Below are 27,021 nucleotides of genomic sequence, written 5' to 3' on the forward strand. Positions count from 1 at the left end.
CAGACCATCGTTAATGCCACTGGACATATTGATACTTGCTCTGCCTCCTATGCAGGCAATTAGTGCACCGGCTGCCACAAACATACTCTCATACAGTACATTATACAATAGCCAACGTGTATGCATAATGTAGACAGTGATGCACAAGAAAGCACAGAGAACATTGCATATACACACGCAGGCATGCACGGACGCACGCACACAAACACATACACACACACGTACTGATGCCCAGAATTGGCTCAATGAGTCATCATAAGCCCAGTGCCCAGGGAGAGGAAATCAAGCCTCCATATGCTTTGTCATTTCATTTGCTGTGTCATTTCAAATCAGAGAAAGATGCTGAAAACACGGCAACAGATCCTCTGTGAACTGCACTCCCAGTCTCAATTTGAACTGTACATTTATGACCATTTTCTTCCACTTCACCAAATTGATTGGTAATTCAATTGAACTTTGCTAATTTGCTAGTATGGAAACAGGTGACACAGCAGATCTGCATACTGTATGTCTGTGTGGGTGGAGAGGTGTTGGCTCAGTCAGTATGTGGAGCTGTTCATCCGTCTGCTCTGCTGAGTCTCTGGGCGTGGAGGTGTCTGGTTCTCTGAGCCTAGCCAGGTGTTCATCTCACTAAAGAGAAATGGATGTCTGACTAGGTAGGGACCCCACAGTAGCTGGGTGGTAAGAGCGCTTACTGACTTGCTAACCCTCTGACTCCTTGGCTGGACATCAGGAGTGTGTCCGTAACTCTAAACTAGTTGGGACTTTGATAGTACTAATAGTATTTTTGTTGTCTCTTGGTATCTTTCCTATATATAACTCTTATTTTATTTTGAATTGAATGTAATATCTTATATTGTTCTTGTCTATAACTGTACTTTGTCATGTATTTGTACGTTTTATGTGGACCCCAGGAAGAGTAGCTGCTGCATCACCATCCTCCCAATCATTTCTGTCTATTTTCAGTACACCACAGGAGGTTGGTGGCACCTTCATTGGGGAGGACAGGCTCGTGGTAATGGCTGGAGCAGAATGACTGGAATGGTTTGATGCCATTCCATTTGCTCCGTTCCAAACATTATTATGAGCCGTCCTCCCTTCAGCAGCCTCCACTGCAGTACACAGATGGTAGAGGGAGAAACATCCAGAGGAAATATATTCCTGCCTGCCACTGGTTTCCACTAGCAGACTTTGTTACAACATTGCATTATTTATCACCCAGACGCCTTGTCCACAGACACCAATATATCTCCATATTAGCCATCCACACAGTGGAGATTACCTGGCCTCATTGGCCACCTGTCAAAACAAACCAATATTTATTAGTTTTAATCTGGGTCACTCAATCATTGTCTCTTGTGGCTAGAGTGACCCTTTAATGATTTATGATGAGGTCTTGCCTCATCACTATAGATGTGCTTGCTTTGTCAAATCCTCTTCCCAGAGGTCCTTACACACAGCCATACCTCACTGCTCTACACACAAAAGTTTGACTGACTGTTGGCTCTCACAAATGTTTCTATGTACACTTGGTGATAATATGGGTTCTCCCTCCCTCCTGAGATTTAAACGTTACCCTCTGTGTCTGTAGCAATGACTGTTCCCTAGTACTGTGGTATGTGGTACCTGCAGCCTCCTAGCTTTGCCCATAATGTCCCTCTCCTGTCCCCTCCCGCCCCATGCAGGAGGATGCCCGCCAGCTCTTTGCCCTGTCGGCTGCTGCTGAGGCGCAGGGTATCCTGCCCGACGACCTGTCCAAAGTGATCCGCCGCCTGTGGGCCGACAGTGGGGTGCAAGGCTGCTTCACGCGCTCCCGGGAGTACCAGCTCAACGACTCAGCTGCATAGTGAGTAGAAATATTTATTTTTATTTTTTTTATTGTACCTTTATTTAACCAGGCAAGTCAATTAAGAACAAATTCTTATTTACAATGAGGCCTAGCAAGAGGCAAAAGGCCTCCTGTGGGACGGGGGCTGGTATTATAAATAAATGTAGGACAAAACGCACAAAAGAGACACCACAACACTACATGGCAGTAACACAACATGACAACAACACAACATGACAGCAACACAACATGACAACAACACAACTTGGCAGCAACACAACATGACAACAACACAACTTGGCAGCAACACAACATGACAACAACACAACATGGCAACAACACAACATAACAGCAACACAACATGACAGCAACACAACATGGCAGCAACACAACATGACAGCAACACAACATGGCAACAACACAACATGACAGCAACACAACATGGCAGCAACACAACATGACAACAGCACAACATGGCAGCAACACAACATAACAACAACACAACAACAACACAACATGACAATAACACAACATGACAACAACACATGACAGCAACACAACATGACAGCAACACAACATGGCAACAACACAACATGACAGCAACACAACATGATAACTACACAACATGACAACAACTCCATGACCTTCAATGTCAACACCTCCCTTGAAGGAGTGGTACGCTCTATGATTCTCAATATCACCTCCCTCCATCCCCTTCCTCCCTCCTTCCCTCCCTCTAGTCATGACTGTAAGTCGCTTTGGATAAAAGCGTCTGCTAAATGGCATATTATATATTATATTATATTATAGTTCGCTCAGTATGCAATCTGCACCTGCGCACACACCCTCACGCTACCACAATAAAAATAAATATGACCAGGAGTTCAACACCAGTTATAGCTACTCTCTATCTCCTGCTGCTCGTTGGAGACCAACACCAGTTAGAGCTACTCTCCGTCTCCTGCTGCTCGTTGGAGACCAACACCAGTTAGAGCTACTCTCCATCTCCTGCTGCTCATTGGAGACCAACACCAGTTAGAGCTACTCTCTATCTCCTGCTGCTCATTGGAGACCAACACCAGTTAGAGCTACTCTCCGTCTCCTGCTGCTCATTGGAGACCAACACCAGTTAGAGCTACTCTCTATCTCCTGCTGCTCATTGGAGACCAACACCAGTTAGAGCTACTCTCCGTCTCCTGCTGCTCATTGGAGACCAACACCAGTTAGAGCTACTCTCTATCTCCTGCTGCTCATTGGAGACCAACACCAGTTAGAGCTACTCTCCGTCTCCTGCTGCTCATTGGAGACCAACACCAGTTAGAGCTACTCTCCATCTCCTGCTGCTCATTGGAGACCAACACCAGTTAGAGCTACTCTCTATCTCCTGCTGCTCATTGGAGACCAACACCAGTTAGAGCTACTCTCCATCTCCTGCTGCTCGTTTAGTTTTCATTCAACCTGGAAAACGAAACCCTGTCTACTTTGCATACAGCTTAACAACTCTGCTTTGTCTGCCAATTTCCTTTTTAATAACATTACAAAAGCATGAGTTGATTCTTAAAGGTCAGATTTTACATTTTTAGTCATTTAGCAGACGCTCTTATCCAGAGCGACTTAGTTAGTGCATACTTAATTTTTTTATTCTTCATACCCCTCGTGGGAATCGAACCCACAACCCTGGCGTTGCAAACGCCATGCTCTACCAACTGAGCTACATCCCCGCCGGCCATTCCCTCCCCTTCCATGGACGACGCTGGGCCAATTGTGCACCACCCCATGGGTCTCCCGGTCGCGGCCGGCTACGACAGAGCCTGGATTTCGAACCAGGATCTCTAGTGGCACAGCTAGCACTGCGCCACTCGGGAGGCCACAGAGAACCACAGAGAAGGCTGGGCATTTACCTGATACTATCACAGTGGCAGTTGGATTGATTGTTGGCTTGTCTCTATCATATCAGATTTAATCAGGAGTGTGTAAAACCTCTGGCCAGCCTCCCATTAGACTGCTGTATGGTGGTATTGTGTTCTGATTGATGGTAATAGAGAAGGCCTGTGTCCAGATCCTGCTCTCATCTCCTCTTTCATCTGCTGCTGTGTGAAACCTGTCATATTACTCCACAGGTAGCAGACTAAACTCAACTCCATGGTGAAGGACGTTTTTTTTTTTTTAAGTATTGACCTTGGGCGAATCGATGTAGTCGGAGCTGAATTCCACAAATCCTGGTCTCTGCTCAACTCGGTTGGTGGAGTTAATCAGAAGCTTCCTTCACCGTGGAGTTGAGTTTAATCAGCTACTCCACAGGGACAAACGGCAGCAGACTGATGAAGAAATCTCTAAAACTTTCTCTGAATCATGATCCTCCTCCCAGCTTTGATGCTCTGACTTTCATCTGGCTCCATCTTTCTGGTTGGCTGTCAAGACGAGACAAAAATGATCAAGTGTTGATCCGTTTTCTGAGATTCCTTCCTGACACAGGCCCCAGCACTCTCTTCCTGTTTAGTGAGGTCAAAGGGCAGGGTCAAGCTGGGGTCAGCCTCAAGGTCAAGGAAAGGAAAGTCGTATCCCCTGAGGTTGTACTTTGTTTTTTTATATATATGTTAAATGAATATAGGGGAAACACTGTAATGTAAGTAGAGTGTCCAGCATGGAACATGAGACAGCCTACGATGAGACAGGGCAACCTCTCCCTCAACGTCAGCAAGACAAAGGAGCTGATCGTGGACTACAGGAAACGGAGGGCCGAGCACGCCTCCATTTACATCGACAGGGCTACAGTGGAGCAGGTCGAGAGCTTCAAGTTCCTCTGTGTCCACATCACTAAGGACCTATCATGATCCAAACACACCAACACAGTCGTGAAGAGGGCACGAGAATGCCTCTTCACTCTCAGGAGGCTGAAAAGATTTGGCATGGGCCATCAGATCCTCATAAAGTTATACAGCTGCACCTTTGAGAGCATCTTGACTGGCTGCATCACCGCTTGGTATGGCAACTGCTCGGCCTCCGACCGCAAGGCACTACAGAGACTAATGCGTACGGCCCAGTACTTCCTGCCATCCAGGACCTCTATACCAGGCGGTGTCAAAGGAAAGCCCTAAAAATGTTCTAAGATTCCATCCCTCAAGTCATAGACTGTCCTCTCTGGTACCGGAGCACCAAGTAGGGACCAAAAGGCTCCTGAACAGCTTCTACCCCCAAGCCATTAGACTGCTGAACAGTTCATCAAATGGCTACCCTGACTATTTGCATTGACCCCCCTTTTTTTGCACTGACTCTTTTGCACTGGCTCTATGCACACTCACTGGACTCTACCCACACACTCACACATACCACACTGACTCACACACTACATATGCTCATACACACAAAACACACACACACACACATGCATATTGACGCCACACACACACACTCACACATAGACACACTTTCACACTCTTCACATACGCTGCTGCTACTCTGTTTATTATCTATCCTGATTGCCTAGTCACTTTTACCCCTACCTACATGTACATATCCCCTCAATTACCTCAACTACCTCGTACCCCTGGACATTACCTCGGTACCGGTACTCATTGTATATAGCCTCGTTATTGTTATTTTATTGTGTTACTATTTCCTTTTTCTTTTTTTTTGCAAATTGTTCTTACTTTTTAACTCTTCATTGTTGTGAAAGAGCTTGTAAGTAAGCATTTCACAGTTAAGTCTACACCTGTTGTATTCGGCGCATGTGACAAATAAATTAGATTTTGATTTTTGATTTGAGCGGCTGATCTCATTTTAACTCCAATTGACAGCTCTGGGATTTCTGACCATCGTGGATTGCAGCTCAAATTACCCATTTTGCTTTCCATAATGTTTCAAATGTCATGCGTAAAAACCAATGATGTGTATAAACCGTGGATGACTAGCAGGGGGCGCTGTATTGAAGCCACCGCACGGCCATTTTGGTACTCCTCCATTGTAAAAAAAGATATTAGAAGCTATAGAAATGCATTTATTAATGTCTAAACACATTTTTGACAAGCATATTCTATTACACACCTTAATGCATTCGTTTAAATTATATTATGTGAACTGAACATAAACATTTAAAATGAAGATATCAAAACATTTCCCTTAAAGTAATTTTTGTAGAGAGTACTAATGTTACTGTCCCCACTACAACAACACAATTCCTAAATATGTAATTTTGTCCTTTTTAATTTAATTGAAATACTGTAGAATTCCATTCATTCCTATGGAGGACTGCTCCTACTAGGGAGTGCCAATATGGCCGACCGATGGCTTCAAAGACTTTCAATGGCCAATACATAGCACCAGCAATCCAGGGTTTACAAACATCATTGGTAAAAACCCTTTGAAGTGATGTGAATTGCCATAGAAATGTTCCCTTTGAGAAAAGCTGAGAGAGAGAGAGAGAGAGAGAGAGAGAGAGAGAGAGAGAGAGAGAGAGAGAGAGAGAGACTTATCATACACAGAACACATGGACTCTGTGGTCGTGCATGAACCAAACAGAACCCATCCAGAATCACTGTTGTGCTAAAACACAACAACATACAACAGCTGTGGTGTATCTGCTTGAGTGCCTCTGCTTGGATGTGTGTGTGTGTGTCTTGCCAATGTGTGTGTGTCTCCCCTCATCATCATCCTGTGTTGTCCCCACAGCTACCTGAACGAAATGGAGAGGATAGCCAAATCAGACTACATCCCCACACAGCAGGATGTGCTGCGGACCAGAGTCAAGACCACCGGCATCGTGGAGACACACTTCACCTTCAAGGACCTGCACTTCAAGTAAGGGCTCTCAGAACAAACCTGAAACCTGAATAGTGTCAGTCTCTATACAGTTGAAGTCGGAAGTTTACATACACTTAAGTTGGAGTCATTAAAACTCGTTTTTCAACCACTCCACAAATTTATTTTTAACAAACTATAGTTTTGGCAAGTCGGTTAGGACATCGACTTTGTGCATGACACAAGTAATTTTTCCAACAATTGTTTACTGACAGATTATTTCACTTATAATTCACTGTATCACAATTCCAGTGGGTCAGAAGTTTACATACACTAAGTTGAATGTGCCTTTAAACAGCTTGGAAAATTCCAGAAAATGATGTCATGGCTTTAGAAGCTTCTGATAGGCTAATTGACATCATTTGAGTCAATTGGAGGTGTACCTGTGGATGTATTTCAAGGCCTACCTTTAAACTCAGTGCCTCTTTGCTTGACATCATGGGAAAATCCAAAGAAATCAGCCAAGACCTCAGAAAAAAATGGTAGACCTCCACAAGTCTGGTTCATCCTTGGGAGCAACTTCCAAACGCCTGAAGGTACCACGTTCATCTGTACAAACAATAGTATGCAAGTATAAACACCATGGGACCACGCAGCCGTCATACCGCTCAGGAAGGAGACGCGTTCTGTCTCCTAGAGATGAATGTACTTTGGTGCTAAAAGTGCAAATCAATCCCAGAACAACAGCAAAGGACCTTGTGAAGATGCTGGAGGAAATAGGTACAAAAGTATCTATATCCACAGTAAAACGAGTCCTATATCGACATAACCTGAAAGGCCGCTCAACAAGGAAGAAGCCACTGCTCCAAAACCGCCATAAAAAAGCCAGACTACGGTTTGCAACTGCACAAGGGGACAAAGATCGTACTTTTTGTGAGAAATGTCCTCTGGTCTGATGAAACAAAAATAGAACTGTTAGGCCATAATGACCATCGTGATGTTCGGAGGAAAAAGGGGGTGGCTTGCAAGCCGAAGAATACCATCCCAACCGTGAAGCACGGGGGTGGCAGCATCATGCTGTGGGGGTGCTTTGCTGCAGGAGGGACTGGTGCACTTCACAAAATAGATGTCATCATGAGGAAGAAAAATTATGTGGATATATTGAAGCAACATCTCAAGACATCAGTCAGGAAGTTAAAGCTTGGTCACAAATGGGTCTTCCAAATGGACAATGAACCCAAGCATACTTCCAAAGTTGTGACAAAATGGCTTAAGGACAACAAAGTCAAGGTGTTGGAATGGCCATCACAAAGCCCTGACCTCAATCCTATAGAAAATGTGTAGGCAGAACTGAAAAAGCGTGTGCGAGCAAGGAGGCCTACAAACCTGACTCAGTTACACCATCTCTGTCAGGAGGAATGGGCCAACATTCACCCAATTTATTGTGGGAAGCTTGTGGAAGGCTACCCGAAACGTTTGACCCAAGTTAAACAATTTAAAGGCAATGCTACCAAATACTAAATGAGTGTATGTAAACTTCTGACCCACTGGGAATGTGATGAAAGAAATAAAAGCTGAAATAAATCATTCTCTCTACTATTATTCTTCATTTCACATTCTTAAAATAAAGTGGTAATCCTAACTGACCTAAGACAGGGAGTTTTTACTAGGATTAAATGTCAGGAATTGTGAAAAACTGAGTTTAAATGTATTTGGCTAAGGTGTATGTAAACTTCCGACTTCAACTGTATCTGTATGACTTTGTGTTTTGGGACCAGTGTTGCCAACTAATTTTCAGGGGAAGTTGCTAGAGGCAGGTCGATTTGTTGCTAAAAGTTGCTAAATGACGTTGTGATGTCATTGCGTGATGACGTCATGACGTAATAACGTAAAACTGCGTCATTACGTAGAATACACAATAACGTTACTGAAATTGACTGGCCATCTCGGCGACAAATATGATTTGACATTTGTTAGTTTAGATTTGTTTGTTTATTATCATTATTTGTAAAAGTAATATAAACACAACACATTTTATATGATCAGATATTTTTATTTTTAAACACAACACATTTAATTATTGAACAATTACACATTACACATTATTGAACAATTACATTTTATTTATTTTCTTATTAACTAGTAAACCTACACATTCTGAACAATTATAGTTATAAGCAGTGTATTGGTAGTTAGTTAACATGCTACCTAACTGATCAACAATTATAGGTGCAAGCTAATAACAAGGTATATATGCTATCTTATTGAACAAGCAACTTAACTCAAATAATGATGTGTGCGCTAGGAATCTCTCTCCAGCTCTCTCCAGGTTGTTGTGCTACTTGGCTGGCCTGCTGCTGCCTGTGCACGAGCTGAGTGCCTGCTGCTGACGTCACTCACAATGCACTTTTGCAACCAGGCACATGTGTTGTGACTGAGTGTGTGACAGAGAAAATCGTTTTTTGTGTCATTTATAGGGTAAATGCGTTTATTTTAGTGTTTGAATCACTTTTCAAAAGTTGCTAAAAGTTCCAAATACATTTTTTAAAGTAGCTAAATTTGTTGCTAGGTGCTGTTTGATTTTTTTTTGCCAGGGTAGTCTAAAAAGTTGCTAAATCTAGCAACAAAATTGCTAAGTTGGCATCACTGATTGGGACAGGGGAAAACATGTAACTGACCATTACATTAATGAGAAAACAAAATGTATCCAGTGCACAAATATAAAGAGACCAGCCCCTGGTCTATCCCTCTGTCCCCCCCTTGTTTTTAACATGCTGTGGAGGAAAAAAAGGGTTCCAAAGGGGTTCTTTGGCTGTCCCCATAGGATAACCCTTTTTTTTCTAAGAGTGTAGACTGCATGGGAGTATGTCCAAAGTGTATGGTTTGTGTTTACTACATGTGCATATCTATATGGCATGTGTATATGGCTGACCAGGAAGTGTTGTGAGACACCCTCTGCCTCCTGGCTCTGATCAGCCTGAGGGGGATGTAACACTGTTTATCAAGCTCTAATTTATCACCATTCATATGACTTTAGAGTGAACTCTGAACTCATCTTCAATTTACATAATGTGCATAGCAGAGATGCTACTGGAAAGCACTGGCACATGACCATAGAGAGAACTGCTAGATGGCCTAGTATGAGGGGGCACTTCCTGGTGTCAAAGGTTAGAGATTACAGGAACCCAAACACATCTTTCAGTCAGTGAATATCATATACTTCCATCAGGCTTGTTACAGTTTGGTTGTCACTGTGTTCCCGACAACTGAAGCATCAGTACATCTGATACAATGGGAGATCCATTCATGCTTCAGTGCCAAGATTCAGAGCTTTTAACAGCCAAATAGACGATGAGAAACAGGGTGATAAATCAGGCCATTCCTGTCTGCCTGTTTGTGTGTCGGTCTGTCAGTCTGCCTGTCTCTGTCTGCCTGCCTGTCCGTCTGTCCGTCTGTCTGTCTGTGTGAGCGGTCTGACATGAGTCTACCGTGACCTAATTCCAGATAAACTTAGAGCGCTGCGCTAGGCTGACATTTACCTTCTGTCACAGCCTCACAGGCACGTTGTCTGGGATGAACAATACATGGAGACAATTGATAAGAAAAATCAAAAATCTCTGTCCTGTTGGCCGTAGCTATGGAAACTAATCTCCAGGAAAATAACAACAGAATGAATGAATGGCTTAGAAATGACTACTGAGAGATTTGGTACATACTGTAGGACAGAGAGATGGTGAAAAGAAGAAGACATACTAAAATAGTGTTTGTTTCTTTTGTGTTACCATCTCCATATTCTCTTGTCAGTTTTTGGGACTTTACAGCTTTTGTGTTGTTCTCCTCACAAAGAGAAGAGCAGGAAGCCACTGAAGCTGCTGTGATTATCGCCTGGTGGGAGGCGTATGTAGACCAAGTCCCCGTCCCTCCAGCTCCAAAGTCACCTCATTGGTTAGATACTGAAAGCCCCCATGGCTATTGGTCTGATGTGACCACATTAGACACTGGCCATTCTTATACATGAATTCACTCACCAGTGTTACATTGTTGAAATCCATGGACGTGAATCTGAAGTAGTACGCTCCTCTCACTGGTGCTGTGAAGATACCAGTAACAGGGCTGTAGGCTTCCCCAATGTTTGTGAGAACATTTGTGTAGACCAGTGAGATTTCAGTATTGAATCCAACGTGATTATTTAAAGCAGCTGAGAATGCTACATTTGGTCTGCCTACATTCTCTCTCCTCACTTCCTCCAGCTCTTTCTCATTGGCACTGAGTCTGGCTCCCATGGTCGACAGTTCTGCGCTTTGGGCAGTGATCTTGTTCACCGGTTGCTCTACTTTGTTCTTGTATAAGTGCAGTTCAGTCTTAGTGACGCTCAGCTCCACTCTCTGGTCCATCACCTCTCTCTTCAGCTCCTCCATCTGTCTCTCACTGTCCGTCACTTTGCCTGCCATGTTCCTAAGCTCCACAACCATGTCTCAGCAGTCTGCGCTCACCGTAGATGTCAGCGATTTTGTCTTTTTGTCTTTTTTTTTACATTACTGTCCATGCTCTCTCCCCATTTGCTGTGACCCTCTTGAGTAATGTCCTTCTCTATGACCCATCCACTTTCTCCCTGAGCCCATGCCCCACAGAGGCAGAACAGCAACAACAACCGCATTACAGCACACTACCCATTCTGAAATGAATGCCTCAAACTGGACTCAGTCCCTTTAAATACACACTGGTCTTGGTGAACCAGTACATTAGAAATGAACACTTGTTCACAATGGAAATTTCAAGAACATTGCCAAGGACTGTGGATGATAACAGAGTATGGGTACAGATTATTCCATGCCAAGTCATTCACATTTGGCTTGTTGACGGAGCCCATGGGACAGTCAAACCTGTTACTCAGTTTTAAACTAGGTCATCTTCATCCTGTGTGTCTGAGCCTGTGAAAGGCCAGTGTGTGCAGGTTGAAGCTCAATGTGGAATAGTGGGTCAGCTCGATACAATCTACCTTCACATCAATGTCCATTAGCGTGTGATAGAAAAGGCTGTGTTGTTAGCACTAATCACAGCTTCAGCAGGGGTATGACCTCAGCGCCTGCCTCCCCTAATAACCAATGTCACCTCATCTGTGTGGTGGGCTCACCTGGTAGAGTCTCGTCATCTCTCTCCCAGTTCCTTTACCCAGTTCTTCTGGTGGACACCTGGTGTAAGAGTCTAATGTGTCTCCAGTGTTCAAGTGTCTGAACACTCAGAGTAGAAGTCAAGCATTTGAGAGCAGAAGTGCTGATTTAGGAGCAGTTTTCCCTTTCAGATCACAATGAATGTGATTATATGGACAGAGGGGAACCTGATCCTAGATCAGCACTCCTACTCTGAGGGCTTCCTGTAGCAGTGTTGGCCCTGCAGTCTTTCATCACTGTCCAGCGTATCTAATGGATCTCTCTCCCCAGCTGCCTTTGTTCACGAAACAACTTCATGAAATGTTAATGGAATGGAATGTCACCCTCTTCCTCTCTTTCTCCCTCTCTTTCTCCCTCTCTTTCTCCCTCTCTTTCTTCCTCTCTTTCTTCCTCTCTTTCTTCCTCTCTTTCTTCCTCTCTTTCTTCCTCTCTTTCTTCCTCTCTTTCTTCCTCTCTTTCTCCCTCTCTTTCTTCCTCTCTTTCTCCCCCTCTTTCTTCATCTCTTTCTTCCCCTCTTTCTCCCTCTCTTTCTTCCTCTCTTTCTTCCTCTCTTTCTTCCCCTCTTTCTCCCTCTCTTTCTTCCTCTCTTTCTTCCCCTTATCCCCCTCTCTTTTTCTTCTCTACTTCTCTCCTCTCTGAACTTCACCTTATCTTTTCTCTCTTTCTTTTTCGGTGTTACTACCTTCATCCATCTCTCCATCCTCTCTCTCCCTGTCTCCCCTCATCCATCTCTCCATCCCCTCTCTCCCTCTTTACCCTCATCCCTCTCTCCCCTCTTCCATCTCTCCATCCTCTCTCTCCCGCTTTCCACTCATCCCTCTCTCCACCTCTCTCCTGCAGGATGTTTGACGTGGGCGGCCAGCGCTCAGAGAGGAAGAAATGGATCCACTGCTTTGAAGGAGTCACAGCCATCATCTTCTGTGTGGCGCTGAGTGCTTATGACCTGGTGCTGGCTGAGGATGAGGAGATGGTGAGGAGGAAGAGTCACCTATCTTATCCACACCTTGGAAATAGATGATATTTCTGTGATCCACACATTATCAATTGGTCACACGTATACTTGTCATCTGGTACCAAAACACACATATACTGTACATATTGTGAAGCAAATATTACTTCTCTACATTTTGTTAAAAAGGATATGTGCACTGGAATAGGCTATAAGATTAGATACATTTTATTCTATAGGTGTGTATGTGTAATTGATATACTGCGCACACTGCTTACTGTAAGTGTGTGCTGATGACTTAACCTGTGGAGTGGTTTAAGCTGCTTAGATATCATCTAATTGCTTTGCAATGAGCCATTTGTTTTCCTCACTGAGGTGTGAAGCACCCAATCAATACACCACTTATGTAGGTACAGGAAAAAATGAGATGGGAGGAACCATCCTACCTCACAGACACTGCATTGTGAGAGTGTGTAACAACTTGATCCCACTTTAATTCAATAGTCTTGTTGAAAAGTTATAGCTCACAAATTCTTAGGACCAAATAGGCCATTGGTTTATTTCTATGGATGTTCACCTGTTTTACTTCCTTCCTTTCAGTCAGTCCTTTTATTATATGGCACATCAATCTATTTTTAACAATCTGCTTGAACAATATGTTTCCTCTCACCATCCCACCATCACACCACACAGACACACTTATCAGTTTCTCTATCCATCTCCACTACTGCAGTGAGAGAGGAGAAAGCAAATGTGAGGCGTTACTGCCCCCTTGTGGCAGCCTCTGTTTTATCCTTCAGTTAAGGTCTTTGGATGTTATTTGACCAATGATGTACAGGGCATTCGGAAAGTATTCAGACCCCTTGACTTTTTCCACATTTTGTTACGTTACGTAAGTATTCAGACCCTTTGCTATGAGACTTGAAATTGAGCTCAGATGTTTCTACAACTTGATTGGAGTCCACCTGTGGTAAATTCAATTGATTGGACATGATTTGGAAAGGCACACACCTGTCTATATAAGGTCCCACAGTTGACAGTGCATGTCAGAGCAAAAACCAAGCCATGAGGTCGAAGGAATTGTCCGTAGAGCTCCGAGACAGGATTGTGTCGAGGCAAAGATCTGGGGAAGGGTACCAAAACATTTATGCAGCATTGAAGGTCCCCAAGAAAACAGTGGCCTCCATCATTCTTAAATGGAAGAAGTTTGGAACCACAAAGACTCTTCCTACAGCTGGCCACCCGGCCAAACTGAGCAATCGGGGGAGAAGGGCCTTGGTCAGGGAGGTGACCAAGAACCCAATGGTCACTCTGACAGAGCTCCAGAGTTCTTCTGTGGAGATGGGAGAACCTTCCAGAAGGACAACCATCTCTGCAGCACTCCACCAATCAGGCCTTTATGGTAGAGTGGCCAGACGGAAGCCACTCCTCAGGAAAAGGTACATGACAGCCCTCTTGGAGTTTGCCAAAAGCCACCTAAAGACTCTCAGACCATGAGAAACAAGATTCTCTGTTCTGATGAAACCAAGATTGAACTCTTTGGCCTGAATGCCAAGTGAAACCTGGCACCATCTCTACGGTGAAGCATGGTGGTGGCAGCATCATCATGTGGGGATGTTTTTCAGCGGCAGGGACACTAGTCAGGATCGAGGGAAAGATGAACGGAGCAAAGTACAGAGAGATCCTTGATGAAAACCTGCTCCAGAGCGCTCAGGACTTCAGACTGGGGCAAAGGTTCACCTTCCAACAGGACATGGACCCTAAGCACACAGCCAAGACAACGCAGGAGTGGCTTCGGGACAAGTCTCTGAATGTCCATGAGTGGCCCAGCCAGAGCCCGGACTTGAACCTGATCGAACATCTCTGGAGACCTGAAAATAGCTGTGCAGCGACGCTCCCCATCCAACCTGACAGAGCTTGAGAGGATCTGCAGAGAAGAATGGGAGAAATTCCCCAAATACAGGTGTGCCAAGCTTGTAGCTTCATACCCAAGAAAACTCAAGGCTGTAATCATTGCCAAAGGTGATTCAACAAAGTACTGTGTAATAAGGCTGTAATGTAACAAAATGTGGAAAAAGTCAAGGGGTCTGAATACTTTCTGAATGCACTGTATATAAACCCTGGATTGCTTATTCTATGTAATGGCCATTAAGAGGCTTTGAAGCCACCGGTCGGCCATATTGGCACTCCCCAGTAGCAGCAGTCCTCCATAGGAATGAATGGAATTCTACAGTATTTCAATTAAATTAAAAAGGACAAAATTACAAGATTTAAGTATTTTGTTGTTGTAGTGAGGACAGTAACATTACTTTAAGGACATGTTTTTTATTTTCTTTAAAAAAAAAATGTTTTTATGTTTTTATGTTTAGTTCACATAATATAATTTTAAAAGTATGCATTAAAGTGTCTGTAATAGAACAAGCATGTCAAAAATGAATGTAGACATTATTAAATGCATTTCTATAGCTTCCAAAATATTTGTTTTACTATTGTGGGGGAATGCCAAGATGGAGGCACAGTGGCTTTTCAGTCATCTACATTTACATTTACATTTTCGTCATTTAGCAGACGCTCTTATCCAGAGCGACTTACAAATTGGTGCATTCACCTTATGATAGCCAGTGGGACAACCACTTTACAATACATAAAAAATATATATATATTTCTTTTTTTGGGGGGTGGGGTAGGGAGAGGGTAGAAGGATTGCTTTTATCCTATCCCAGGTATTCCTTAAAGAGGTGGGGTTTCAAGTGTCTCCGGAAGGTGGTGAGTGACTCCGTTGTCCTGGCGTCGTGAGGGAGCTTGTTCCACCATTGGGGTGCCAGAGCAGCGAACAGTTTTGACTGGGTTGAGCAGGAACTGTGCTTCCGCAGAGGTAGGGGGGCCAGCAGGCCAGAGGTGGATGAACGCAATGCCCTCGTTTAGGTGTAGGGACTGATCAGAGCCTGATGGTACGGAGGTGCCGTTCCCCTCAAAGCTCCGTAGGCAAGCACCATGGTCTTGTAGCAGATGCGGGCTTCAACTGGAAGCCAGTGGAGTGTGCGGAGGAGCGGGGTGACGTGAGAGAACTTGGGAAGGTTGAACACCAGACGGGCTGCAGCATTCTGGATGAGTTGTAGGGGTTTAATGGCACAGGCAGGGAGCCCAGCCAACAGCGAGTTGCAGTAATCCAGACGGGAGATGACAAGTGCCTGGATTAGGACCTGTGCCGCTTCCTGTGTAAGGTAGGGTCGTACTCTGCGAATGTTGTAGAGCATGAACCTACAGAATCGGGTCACCGCTTTGATGTTAGCGGAGAACGACAGGGTGTTGTCCAGGGTCACGCCAAGGTTCTTTGCACTCTGGGAGGAGGACACAACGGAGTTGTCATCCGTGATGGCAAGATCATGGAGCGGGCAGTCCTTCCCTGGGAGGAAGAGCAGCTCCGTCTTGCCGAGGTTCAGCTTGAGGTGGTGATCCGTCTTCCACACTGATATGTCTGCCAGACATGCAGAGATGCGATTCGCCACCTGGTTATCAGAAGGGGGAAAGGAGAAGATTAATTGTGTGTCGTCTGCGTATACAATCTAGTGTATATATAAATAATTGTATGTGACCCAGTATTTCTCTCCGTCTGTCTGTCTGTCTACCAGAACCGGATGCATGAGAGCATGAAGCTGTTTGACTCCATCTGCAACAACAAGTGGTTCACAGAGACCTCCATCATCCTCTTCCTCAACAAGAAGGATCTGTTTGAGGAGAAGATTACATGCAGCCCCCTGGCTATCTGCTACCCCGAGTACACAGGTAGAGAATCTTTCCAATGTGTCTGTAGGACTGTAATGTACAGCAGGTTGTAGAGCAGTCAGACAGAGAAATGGTGTAGTTGTGATGGTTGAGGCAGTAGCTATTTCAGCAGCAGTAGTAGTTCTAGCAATATAGTACTGATGGCACCAACAGCAATTGAAACAGTGACAGAATAAATCAAATCAAATCAAATATAATTGTATTTGTCACATGCGCCGAATACAACAGGTGTAGACCTTACCGTGAAATGCTTACTTACAAGCCCTTAACCAACAATGCAGGTTTAAGAAAATAGAGTTAAAAAATTGTTTTAAATAAAGTAACACAATAAAATAACAATAATGAGGCTATATACAGGGGGTACCGGTACCGAGTCAATGTGCGGGGGTACAGGTTAGTCGAGGTAATTTGTACATGTAAGTAGGGGTAAAGTGACTATGCATAGATAATAAACAGCGAGTAGCAGCAGTGTAGTGGGGGGGTCAATGCAAATAAGTCCTGGTGGCCATTTGATTAATTGTTCAGCAGTTTATGGCTTGGGGGTAGAAGCTGTTAAGGAGCCTTTTGAACCTAGACTTGGCGCTCCGGTACTGCTTGCCGTGTGGTAGCAGAGAGAACAGTGTATGACTTGGGTGACTGGAGTCTTTGACAATTTTTCGGGCCTTCCTCTGACACCGCCTAGTATATAGGTGTACTTCCGAGTGGCGCAGTGGTCTAAGGCACTGCATTGCAGTGCTAGCTGTGCCACTAGAGATCCTGGTTCGAATCCAGGCTCTGTCGTAGCCGGCCGTGACCGGGAGACCCATGGGGCGGCTCGCAATTTGCCCAGCGTCGTCTAGGGTAGGGGAGGGAATGGCCGGCAGGGATGTAGCTCAGTTGGTAGAGCATGGCGTTTGCAACGCCAGGGTTGTGGGTTCAATTCCCACAGGGGGTATGAAAAAAATAAAAAATAATGTATGCACTAACTGTAAGTTGCTCTGGATAAGAGCGTCTGCTAAATGACTAAAATGTAAATGTATAGGTCCTGGATGGCAGGAAGCTTGGCCCCAGTGATGTACTGGGCCGTACGCACTACACTCTGTAGCACCTTATGGTCGGATGCCGAGCAGTTGCCATACCAGGCGGTGATGCAACTGGTCAGGATGCTCTCGATGGTGCAGCTGTAGAACTTTTTGAGGATCTGGGAACCCATGCCAAATCTTTTCAGTTTCCTGAGGGGGAAAAGGGTATAGTCATGCCCTCTTCACGACTGTCTTGGTGTGTTTGGACCATGTTAGTTTGTGATGTGGACACCAAGGAACTTGAAACTCTCGACCCGCTCCACTACAGCCCCGTTGATATGAATGGGGGCGTGTTCGGCCCTCCTTTTCCTGTAGTCCACGATCATCTCCTTTGTCTTGCTCATGTTGAGGGAGATGTTGATGTCCTGGCACCACACTGCCAGGTCTCTGACCTCCTCCCTATAGGCTGTCTCATCGTTGTCGGTGATCAGGCCTACCACCATTGTGTCGTCAACAAACTTAATGATGGTGTTGGAGTCGTGCTTGGCCACGCAGTTGCAGGTAAACAGGGAGAACAGGAGGGGACTAAGCACGCACCCCTGAGGGGCCCCCTGTTGAGGGTCAGCGTGGCAGATGTATTGTTGCCTACCCTTACCACCTGGGGGCGGCCCGTCAGGAAGTCCAGGATCCAGCTGCAGAGCGAGGTGTTTAGTCCCATGGTCCTTACCTTAGTGAAGAGCTTTGTGGGCAATATGGTGTTGAACACTGAGCTGTAGTCAATGAACAGCATTCTCACATAGGTGTTCCTTTTGTCCAGGTGGGAAAGGGCAGTGTGGAGTGCGATTGAGATTGCGTCATCTGTGGATCTGTTGGGGCGGTATGCGAATTGAAGTGTTTCCGGGATGATGGTGTTGATGTGAGCCATGACCAGCCTTTCAAAGCACTTCATGGCTACCAACGTGAGTGCTACAGGGCGGTAGTCATTTAGGCAGGTTACCTTCGCTTTCTTGGGCACAGGGACTATGGTGGTCTGCTTGAAACATGTAGGTATTACAGACTCGGTCAGGGAGAGGTTGAAAATGTCAGTGAAGACACTTACCAGTTGGTCTGCGCATGCTCTGAGTACATATCCTGGTAATGCGCATGGCTCTGCGGCCTTGTGAATGTTGACCTGTTTAAAGGTCTTGCTCACATCGGCTACGGAGACTGTGATCACACAGTCGTCCGGAATAGCTGGTGCTCTTATGCATGCTTCAGTGTTGCTTGCCTCGAAGCGAGCATAAAAGGCATTTAGCCCGTCTGGTAGGCTCGCGTCACTGGGCAGCTTGCGGCTGGGTTTCCCTTTGCACTCCGTAATAGTTTGCAAACCCTGCCACATCCGACGATATAATATTGGGGGATATTGAGCTTGCCATGGAGGATTTCCAAGAGATGTCAACTTACAATTGATTAATAGTAGTTTATCTAGGAATCAATCATTACATTGTAATGTCCAGCCACACATCACATGGTATAATGTTTGTATTTTTGTTCACCATTTTAACTTCTCGCTACTCAGGAGCCAACAAATATGACGAGGCAGCCAGTTACATCCAGACCAAGTTTGAGGACCTGAACAAGAAGAAGGACACCAAGGAGATCTACACCCACTTCACTTGTGCCACCGACACCAAGAACGTCCAGTTTGTCTTCGACGCGGTCACCGACGTCATCATCAAGAACAACCTGAAGGACTGTGGTCTCTTCTAGAGGCGGGGCCAGAGGAGGCAGGCCAGAGGAGGAGCTAAGGTGAGCACAAAGATTATGGAAAACCAAACAGCCAATCCAATGTTAGTGATGTCTCTTTTGGTCACTAAATGGCCATGCTAAAAATGATTAAATAGTCAATATGGTCATTAACTAGCGCCCTGTGTTCTGCGCAGTCATGTGACATAGCAAGATTTTATCCTGTATTTTAAGCGTTATCCAGAAATGAGAATGCAATTGTCTGAAGATGATGCCGGACCATCTGACAAAAAAATTGAAGGGGACAGTTTTATGAAAAAGCTTTAAATAAAGGTTAAAATCCAGGCATAGTCATAACTGATGAGAACATACATGAGGTGTGATTTTGTTTTCTGGTGGTTAGGTTGACTCGGCACTACAGCATAGATGTGACTCAAAAAATGTCCCTTCCCCATTACCACACATACACAAACTGCACATCTCATCTTTAATTAACATTTGCTCAGCCATGTCTGGGCTAGCTGACTTTTCCTACCTCTGTCCTCCAGGAGTACAGCCCAGAGAGCCTGCTGCCTGGGGGATAGAGAGAAAGAAAATGGGTAGACCCACCACCGTCACAGACACACCACCGTCACAGACACACCGCCGTCACAGACACAACACCGTCACAGACACACCACCGTCACAGACACACTGTACTGACACTTTTCTATATGAAAACAAACATAACAGACTGAGAACTTGGGAAACAAAGCCTTGCAGAATTATTCCAACAATCACTGATTCTCAACCGTCATGTCCTCCTCTCCCACTTGTGGTTTTTGTGTGTGTTTGTTTATTTTCTTTGTATGTTAGATATTTAGTTTGATAGGGGTCTCTTTTTTTATTGATATCTGGCAAGTCTAAATTTGATCTCAGATATATAATTTTTTGCTTGTATCTTTGTTGTTTATAACTATTATCAGAGGTTAGAAATGCATTCACTTTACTTTAACATGTGTCTGCTTTTTATGAAACTTTAAATTGCATTAAGCTTATATTTTAAAGGGAAACAAGCATGGACATAAATTGTGAGGATTTTTGGGGGGATAATGTTTACATAATGCCAACAAGGGTTGGGGTCAATTCCATTTAAATTCCATTCAATTTAGAATGGAAACCAAATTCCAATTTCAAATATTCTTCATTGAAAAGCATTGAAGAGAATTGGAATTTCAATGTACTTCCTGAATTTACTGGAATTTAAATGGAATTGACCCCAACCGTGATGCCAACATTCTTCGCTGTATAATATCGCTTATCGTTCTGCATGACTGTCCATAGATGATCATAGCTGTACTTCTGTAATTCTCACAAACAATGTAACATTCCTTTAGAAAATAATGACAAAACCGTAAGAAAAAAGTATCAATTTGAAGATAAAAAGATTTGTAACCAATATTTAATATAGATGTGCTTTCCTAACATGATTTGTTTTTCTTTCCTTTTTTCTGTTTCATTCCATATCTTTTGTAGTATGTTTGTGCCTTGATATCTGTTTATACCTGTTACTTGTAGAGACTTGCTTTCTCCATAGTGTGAATTAGGGCTATTTCTACTCCCATACTATTCACATGACTGATGAAGTGGTAAAATATAAATCACAATAATGGCACAGAAATTAACAATGATAGTCTTTTGGTAAATATGAAAATGCTTTGAATGTCCTACTATTGTTTAATTTAAATAAAGTTTGGATCACTTCAGTTTCCATCCTCCTGGCCTGTCTTTAGGGTAATATACTTTTCTACAAATTCCACTGTAAGAATGCCATTTAGAACATGTAATGTCAATGCTAATAACATTTTATTGGGGTCTTAAAGGTAAGTAGCACACCCCCTTAAGGTAAACATTGCACATCCTATTGTACACAAATATAAATTGGACTGTACTAACAGTCCAAACAACACTTCACCCCCCATACAGTAATCCTATACTTGAGAAACTGACAAGGGAGGATGTTGAGGGGGGGCCTTGTACATTCAGATGTGCAGCTATGTATATAATCTGCCTAAAGTAGGGCGCTGCCTATACAGACTGTGATGGTGAGTGAATGTAGCCTACAGGAGGACATGGACATTCTTGCTCATTCTAATAAAGTGATTGGGGGACAATGTAACAGTCCAGCTCCAGCATTTGCATTGTAAAACTGCCATTAAGTAAAGAATTCCAATAATGTTGTAGGCTTTTGCACAACAATAGACTCCCCCCTAACAGCCCAGGCAATCATTCACTCAGGTAATTCAGGGAGTGGAAAGGGGATGGGGGGTAGTTTGAGGGTTCATGCTGTGTGCAGTTCCATAGACTACCAGATAAATCCACAAGGTGGTGCATATATGTCCCTATGTACTTCACATGTAGAACTGCACCAACTCATGAGGTGAGACATTTCACTATGTTAGAAATAAGGGGTTTTCTTATTATTCCTCTATAGTGAAATGCAATTGATGCATAAAATAGGTAGGCCTTCTTCAACAACGCATCATGCACGTTTGACGACAACTTTTAACTAAACATTTCACATTGGCAGGGGTGAAAGTAGATTACATTTCTTACCCGTACAGGACACAAGTGCGCGCACACATTCTTAAAAAAAAAAATAGGCCCACTACAAAAATGACAGGGTAGCCTACTCTGCTGACACTGACAAACAGATCAATAAAAACGATGTTGTCTGATCCATATAATCGGCCTACGAAAAGGGGAGACACAAATACAATATGACGTCCATCTAACCTGGAGGAGGAAATGATTCTCCAAAAACAAACGAAAGTGTCAATGACCCAATGATAAAGAAGCTAATGATCATCTGTGTAGTATCCTATTTTGAATTATTGTATTTATGTCGGTATAAACAGGAGTAAGCTAATTAGGCTATATATTTTTGGCAATTTAATTCAATTTACTTTAGGGAAAGCTTCCCCTAGCCTTACGTACACTCCACCTATGACTTTTAATGTGACATAAACACAACCAGTCATGATGTTTTCATCTGATTGTCAAACAATCACTAAACAAAGGCGCTCCTGTAGGCAACCCGCGCACATTCGTTCACTCACAAAATCATTTCAATATCCAAACACAAACAGTGCACTGTGCACCCGCAATTTGATTAATGTAAAGAGACATCAGTTACAAAACACCTAAGTGTATTCTAATGACATTCTGCGATTGTCATTCGGCCTACACTTAGCTTAAATTGAATCATCCACTGTTATCCACGCGCGCCTCGGTCTCCGCCACTCATCTCTGCCTTGACTATATATTTTCTTTGATGCTCAGTCAATTCGCAAATCATTCATGCGGCTGATATGCAGTAATGTTAAATAATGGTGTAATAGCCCAAAGTTTTTTGGCCATGTTATATGAATTGTGATAGGCTCACGTTTTACCGGTACAGTGTACCCCCACTATTTATTTTGCCGGGACGCAGTACCGGACCATAACCGCCTTACTTTCACCCCTGCACATTGGTCAGTAAGGCTGTCTGTAGGTCTATAATAATAGCCTATGGTAGTGGCAAAGCATCAAACAAAATATATAGTCTAGGTGTACATCTGTGCATTGTGATGATTAGGATATATTCGTTATAAACCCTCATCCTGATTGTGTGCGTCTATGTGGCTGCACGCGCCACAGTGTACAAATAGTTTTCTGATGTGTGGCGGGGGGTTCAGAAAGACCTGGTAATTGTTTTAATTCCGCAGATAATAAAGGATATCTTCCCAGGTGAGGGAGAAGTGAAATGTATTGACACGGTGTTTAGGTCTGGGGTCGTGTTTCAGGCGCGTTGCTATTGGCTGATTCTGTGATGCGCGCCGTTGACTGGCTGCCGGGGAAGAGACTGCGCTCACAAAATAAACTGCCAGCCCCATCACATGCACTCTTCTGTCTGAGGCGCGTTGAGTGGACATCGGACCTACTGAGGAAGTTGTGAACCGCTTTGGATTAATTGTTCTATTAGAGGAGTCAATTATTGACCAATGTAAGTAGCCTGATATAGAGAAATACATCATATACTACTAAAACGCCGACTTATGAACAAAGTGAGATCCATATTTTGTATGCTGATTGAATCCTTCTCTTTTTACAGGATAAAGTAATCAATTTGGAATTCAGACAGACACGATAAGAGCAATGGTAAGTTTATTTAAATATATATAAGATTTTTTATATGTTATTTTATGTGGTGTGATATGAGTTGGAGAAACATGCTGGTAGTGAAGTGCCCATGCATTTCTAACCTTTCTACAGAACAGTATGCACGGGGAGTTTATTACAGTGAGCAGCCCAATGTTGTGGTAAACAAAACCAAATGGTCGGTGTTTTTAACTTTACAACCCTCCCATGACAATCAGGGCAGCAGAGAACAATACATAGCAGCTGACTACAATGGTTGGCTATATACTGTAATTCGTTTGATAAATGGGAGCTCTCTTACAATTGTTCCATTTGAACTTGAAGGCCTAAGTCCTTTTTTAAAAACAAACTTTTGTTTTAGAAATTAAATAGTCTTGTTTGCCGCTTAATTCTTTATATATATATTTCTGGCAGATGGAGTTGCACATATCTGGAAATCAGAATGCATTTTAGCTGGTTACATGCAATAGGCCTTTTCAATTAATGTGTTATTGATGATCAGTCAACAATCAATAATGACATACAAATGTAATTATCAACTATACATGCCTCCCTCTGCCATCTGTGTTTTGCTTGGTGTTCTTCCTTTGGAGTCTTTCCTGTAGCATAGATATGGCCATGGCTTTGAAGCGTCATCTCTTAGCTCAACCAATGACTGGTGCTCTCTACCATTGTTTAACAACACCACAGTAATGAAATGCCTTGGAAGGCTGGAGTGGACACTATGTCAGAGACGGATTTTAGGGCACTATTTTGATCTCCCTAAAGCTACTTGTGCTGAGCTGGGTGAGTCGGACCTCCACACTATTGTGAAGGACTCTGCACACGGATGTCCTTTCAGGGTTTAGAGCCCCTGACTTGTCTCACTGTCAAACAGAGCTTTCTTCTACAGCCAAATGGTTCAGTTGCCACAGCTGTAATAACATCAGGTCATCCCCACTGGGCAAAAACTGATTGAATCAATATTGCATTTTTTTGTTGAAATGACGTGGAAAGAATGTGATGATGTTGAATCAACATGGAAAACTGATTGGATTTGAAAAAAGATTCAACGTAAGGAAATTTCATATTTTTTTAAACCCAACTTTTCATCTAAATCCAATGACATGGTGACATTTTTTGTTTGATTTCACCTTAGTTAACAACTCAACCAAATGTAAATCAAAACTAGATGTTGAAATGACGTCTGTGCCCAGTGGGTCATCTCTGCAGGGTTGGTCTCCTCACTGTGCCTGTAGATCGCACACTGGCCTGAGACAGCTGAGGGTTGGGAGTTAACACACATTGTTGGAGTCTGTCTGCTTAACAAGCCTGCTAAAAGAACATGGAAAACCTTGGAGCAGTATAACAAGGGAAAGTGTATCAAATGACATCATTCTGAAGTGGAGGAACATGTTCTTTGTTGTACAGGGAAAGTGTTTTTTACACAGGAAAAGTCCCTTGCATACAGTAGACTTTGTTCTGTTAGCTACAATACCTAAGTGAAGTAGATTGATTTTAAAGTGTTGCCATGTCACCTTTTTACCTTGATGTGACAAAGCTGGATTCAGAGTCATCCTTAGGGCTCTATTCAATCTGTACCGCTGAAGCGATAGAAATTGAAAGGTGATTTCCGACATATGCAGCGTTTACCGTGAATGCAGTCTCCACTAACACAGGAACATTGCCTTTCAATTTCAATCACACTGTAATGCTGAACTTCAGCGATACCGATTGAGTAGAGCCCCTAGTCATTAAGACATCCTGAGGATGCTGTTGTAATGTTACTGAATGCTATTGGAACTTAATCTTGGGGTGATCTTGGGGAATGCCATTGATTTGTCATAATTCTTTTTTTGTAAGACTTTCAACCTTTATGGTCAGTGATGTACCGGTAAAATAACCAAAACTAACATGATTTATAAAAGTGGCATTCAGACTTTTATATTTGAAATTATTTGGTGATGACTTTGATATTAATCATACATGGGGTTTCTCACTCCCATTGTCTAATTCCACAACAGTGATGTCATTTCCTGCTAGACAATATGGGCCAATCCCCAAGGAATCATGTAATTCTAGTGTGTACTAGAGGATGTGCACTTCTAAGCTCCTCTAAGATTCAACTGTCTCTAGGCTGTCCAACTTCCTCTCCAACTTAAAGAGGCAGAGAGCGTTTCCCTGTACATCCTGTTCCCACAAGCCATGTTGAAATAAACTCAGAGCACTCCGCCGAGAAACCTCTCCATAAAGCTGCTCTGAGGTTTGGGTGGAATGTGGTGGAGGTACGGCTGCAGAGTGTGATCTCAGCTGGTTAGAATCTTGGTGCAGTGCTGGGTAGAAGCACAGGAAACTGTTTTAGCTTTTGGACCAAGAGTTGGTGTATGGACATATTTCTAACAAGAAATGGGACGGGGGGTGGGTGGACTAACTTTAACATTCAGTGAAAATGAATTAGTGTCTGTGAAAGTGTGTAACATACTCTGTTATATATTTTATTATGTTCTCAAATCATGAACGGAGGACACTGTCAGTATCTAACATGTTATCTCCCTGTCTCTCTAGCTGTGTCTGCAGGACTCTGGAGACTGTCTGGTGGCCCAGATGCAGTACATGAGGTCCCTGCAGGACCTGAAGCACATGAGCCGACCGCTCAGCGATCCCTCCGGCCGCTCCTATGCCATGACCCGTGCCTGCCAGCAGAGGACTCAGCAGCGGGAGCGCCTGACACGCCTCCGTAGGCCCATCTCTGAGGCCAGCACTTACGACTCAGCCTGCTGCCTGGCCAGCCCCATGGAGGAGGAGGAGGAAGGGCAGAAGCTGCTGATGCAGGAATCCCCCAGCAGTGAGAAGAGTCTGGACTTTGACTCGGGCTACTCTGAGGCGTCCTGGCAGGATGAGGATGTGGTGCTCAGGAGGACCAGGAACGTACGGGTTTCTAATTCCGCCTGCCTCCGCACCAACCGGGGAGTGGGCCCTGCCGGCCGGATCCGGCCCAAATCCACTTCGGACGCTTGTCTGGAACGCTGGACGTCATTTGAGGCGAGCAGCGACCCGGAAGACTGGACCACGTCACTGCTGAGCCGCAGCAGGAACAGACAGCCCCTGGTGCTGGGGGACAACAGCTTCGCTGACCTCATTAAGAACTGGATGGACCTGCCAGAGTGTCCTGAGCCAGCAGAACTCAAGCCCCATGCAGGCCGGCGCCTGGCCAAGGACCTCCTGATCAACATGAGGAGGAAGCTGGCAGGGATGTCTAAGAGTGTGGAGATGAGGGCCAAACCAGTAGACAGCACCAGGGTCAGCAGGGCCGTGGCGGCCCCCAAACGCATGTCCTGCCCCGTGGGCTTCCAGCCACGCAAACCCTTCTTTCACCAGTCCCACACAGGCCTGCACCAACTGGGAACAGACTTCTACCAGTTCACTGCTCTCATGAAGACAGGCAGCCGACAACCTATCATATGCAATGACATCATCGGGTACGTCTGATTGGAGTGATGTCACAACTACGGATTCTTACCACAGATTTACATAATGTTATTTAATTTTTTATATGCGCTTTACGTTTAAATAATGTTGAAATTGTAACAATAAAAGGTTTTTCTATTGAAAATAACATTGTTTGACTGCAATAATTATTAACTTACAGGTTTTATTCATAAATAA

The 27,021-nt window shown here is 44.0% G+C and overlaps 2 protein-coding genes across 5 annotated transcripts in view; both read left to right on the top strand.

Moving 5' to 3' along the window:
* The window catches only part of gnai2b (guanine nucleotide binding protein (G protein), alpha inhibiting activity polypeptide 2b), a 101,229-nt gene extending 80,287 nt beyond the window's left edge, over nt 1-20,942 (top strand). For 3 of the 4 annotated variants that reach the window (XM_084173691.1, XM_084173693.1, XM_084173694.1), the window contains exons 4-8: nt 1,686-1,846; nt 6,497-6,625; nt 12,577-12,706; nt 16,318-16,471; nt 19,031-20,942. In XM_084173691.1, coding sequence (XP_084029817.1) covers nt 1,686-1,846; nt 6,497-6,625; nt 12,577-12,706; nt 16,318-16,471; nt 19,031-19,221 — 765 coding nt within the window. In that variant the 3' untranslated portion in view covers nt 19,222-20,942. The remainder of the gene's footprint in view (nt 1-1,685; nt 1,847-6,496; nt 6,626-12,576; nt 12,707-16,317; nt 16,472-19,030) is intronic. The other variant, XM_084173692.1, reaches the window with a different exon arrangement.
* A 2,161-nt stretch (nt 20,943-23,103) lies between these two features.
* On the top strand, nt 23,104-26,971 carry LOC311137838 (PAK4-inhibitor inka2-like). The gene is made up of 3 exons (XM_084172437.1): nt 23,104-23,221; nt 23,330-23,376; nt 25,921-26,971. The coding sequence occupies exons 2-3, from the start codon at nt 23,374-23,376 to the stop codon at nt 26,842-26,844; spliced, it is 927 nt and encodes a 308-aa protein (XP_084028563.1). The 5' UTR covers nt 23,104-23,221; nt 23,330-23,373; the 3' UTR covers nt 26,845-26,971.
* The last annotated feature ends 50 nt before the right edge of the window (nt 26,972-27,021 follow it).

The sequence above is a fragment of the Coregonus lavaretus genome (assembly GCF_964263955.1).
Source record: "Coregonus lavaretus genome assembly, chromosome: 12".
Taxonomy (NCBI): domain Eukaryota; kingdom Metazoa; phylum Chordata; class Actinopteri; order Salmoniformes; family Salmonidae; genus Coregonus; species Coregonus lavaretus.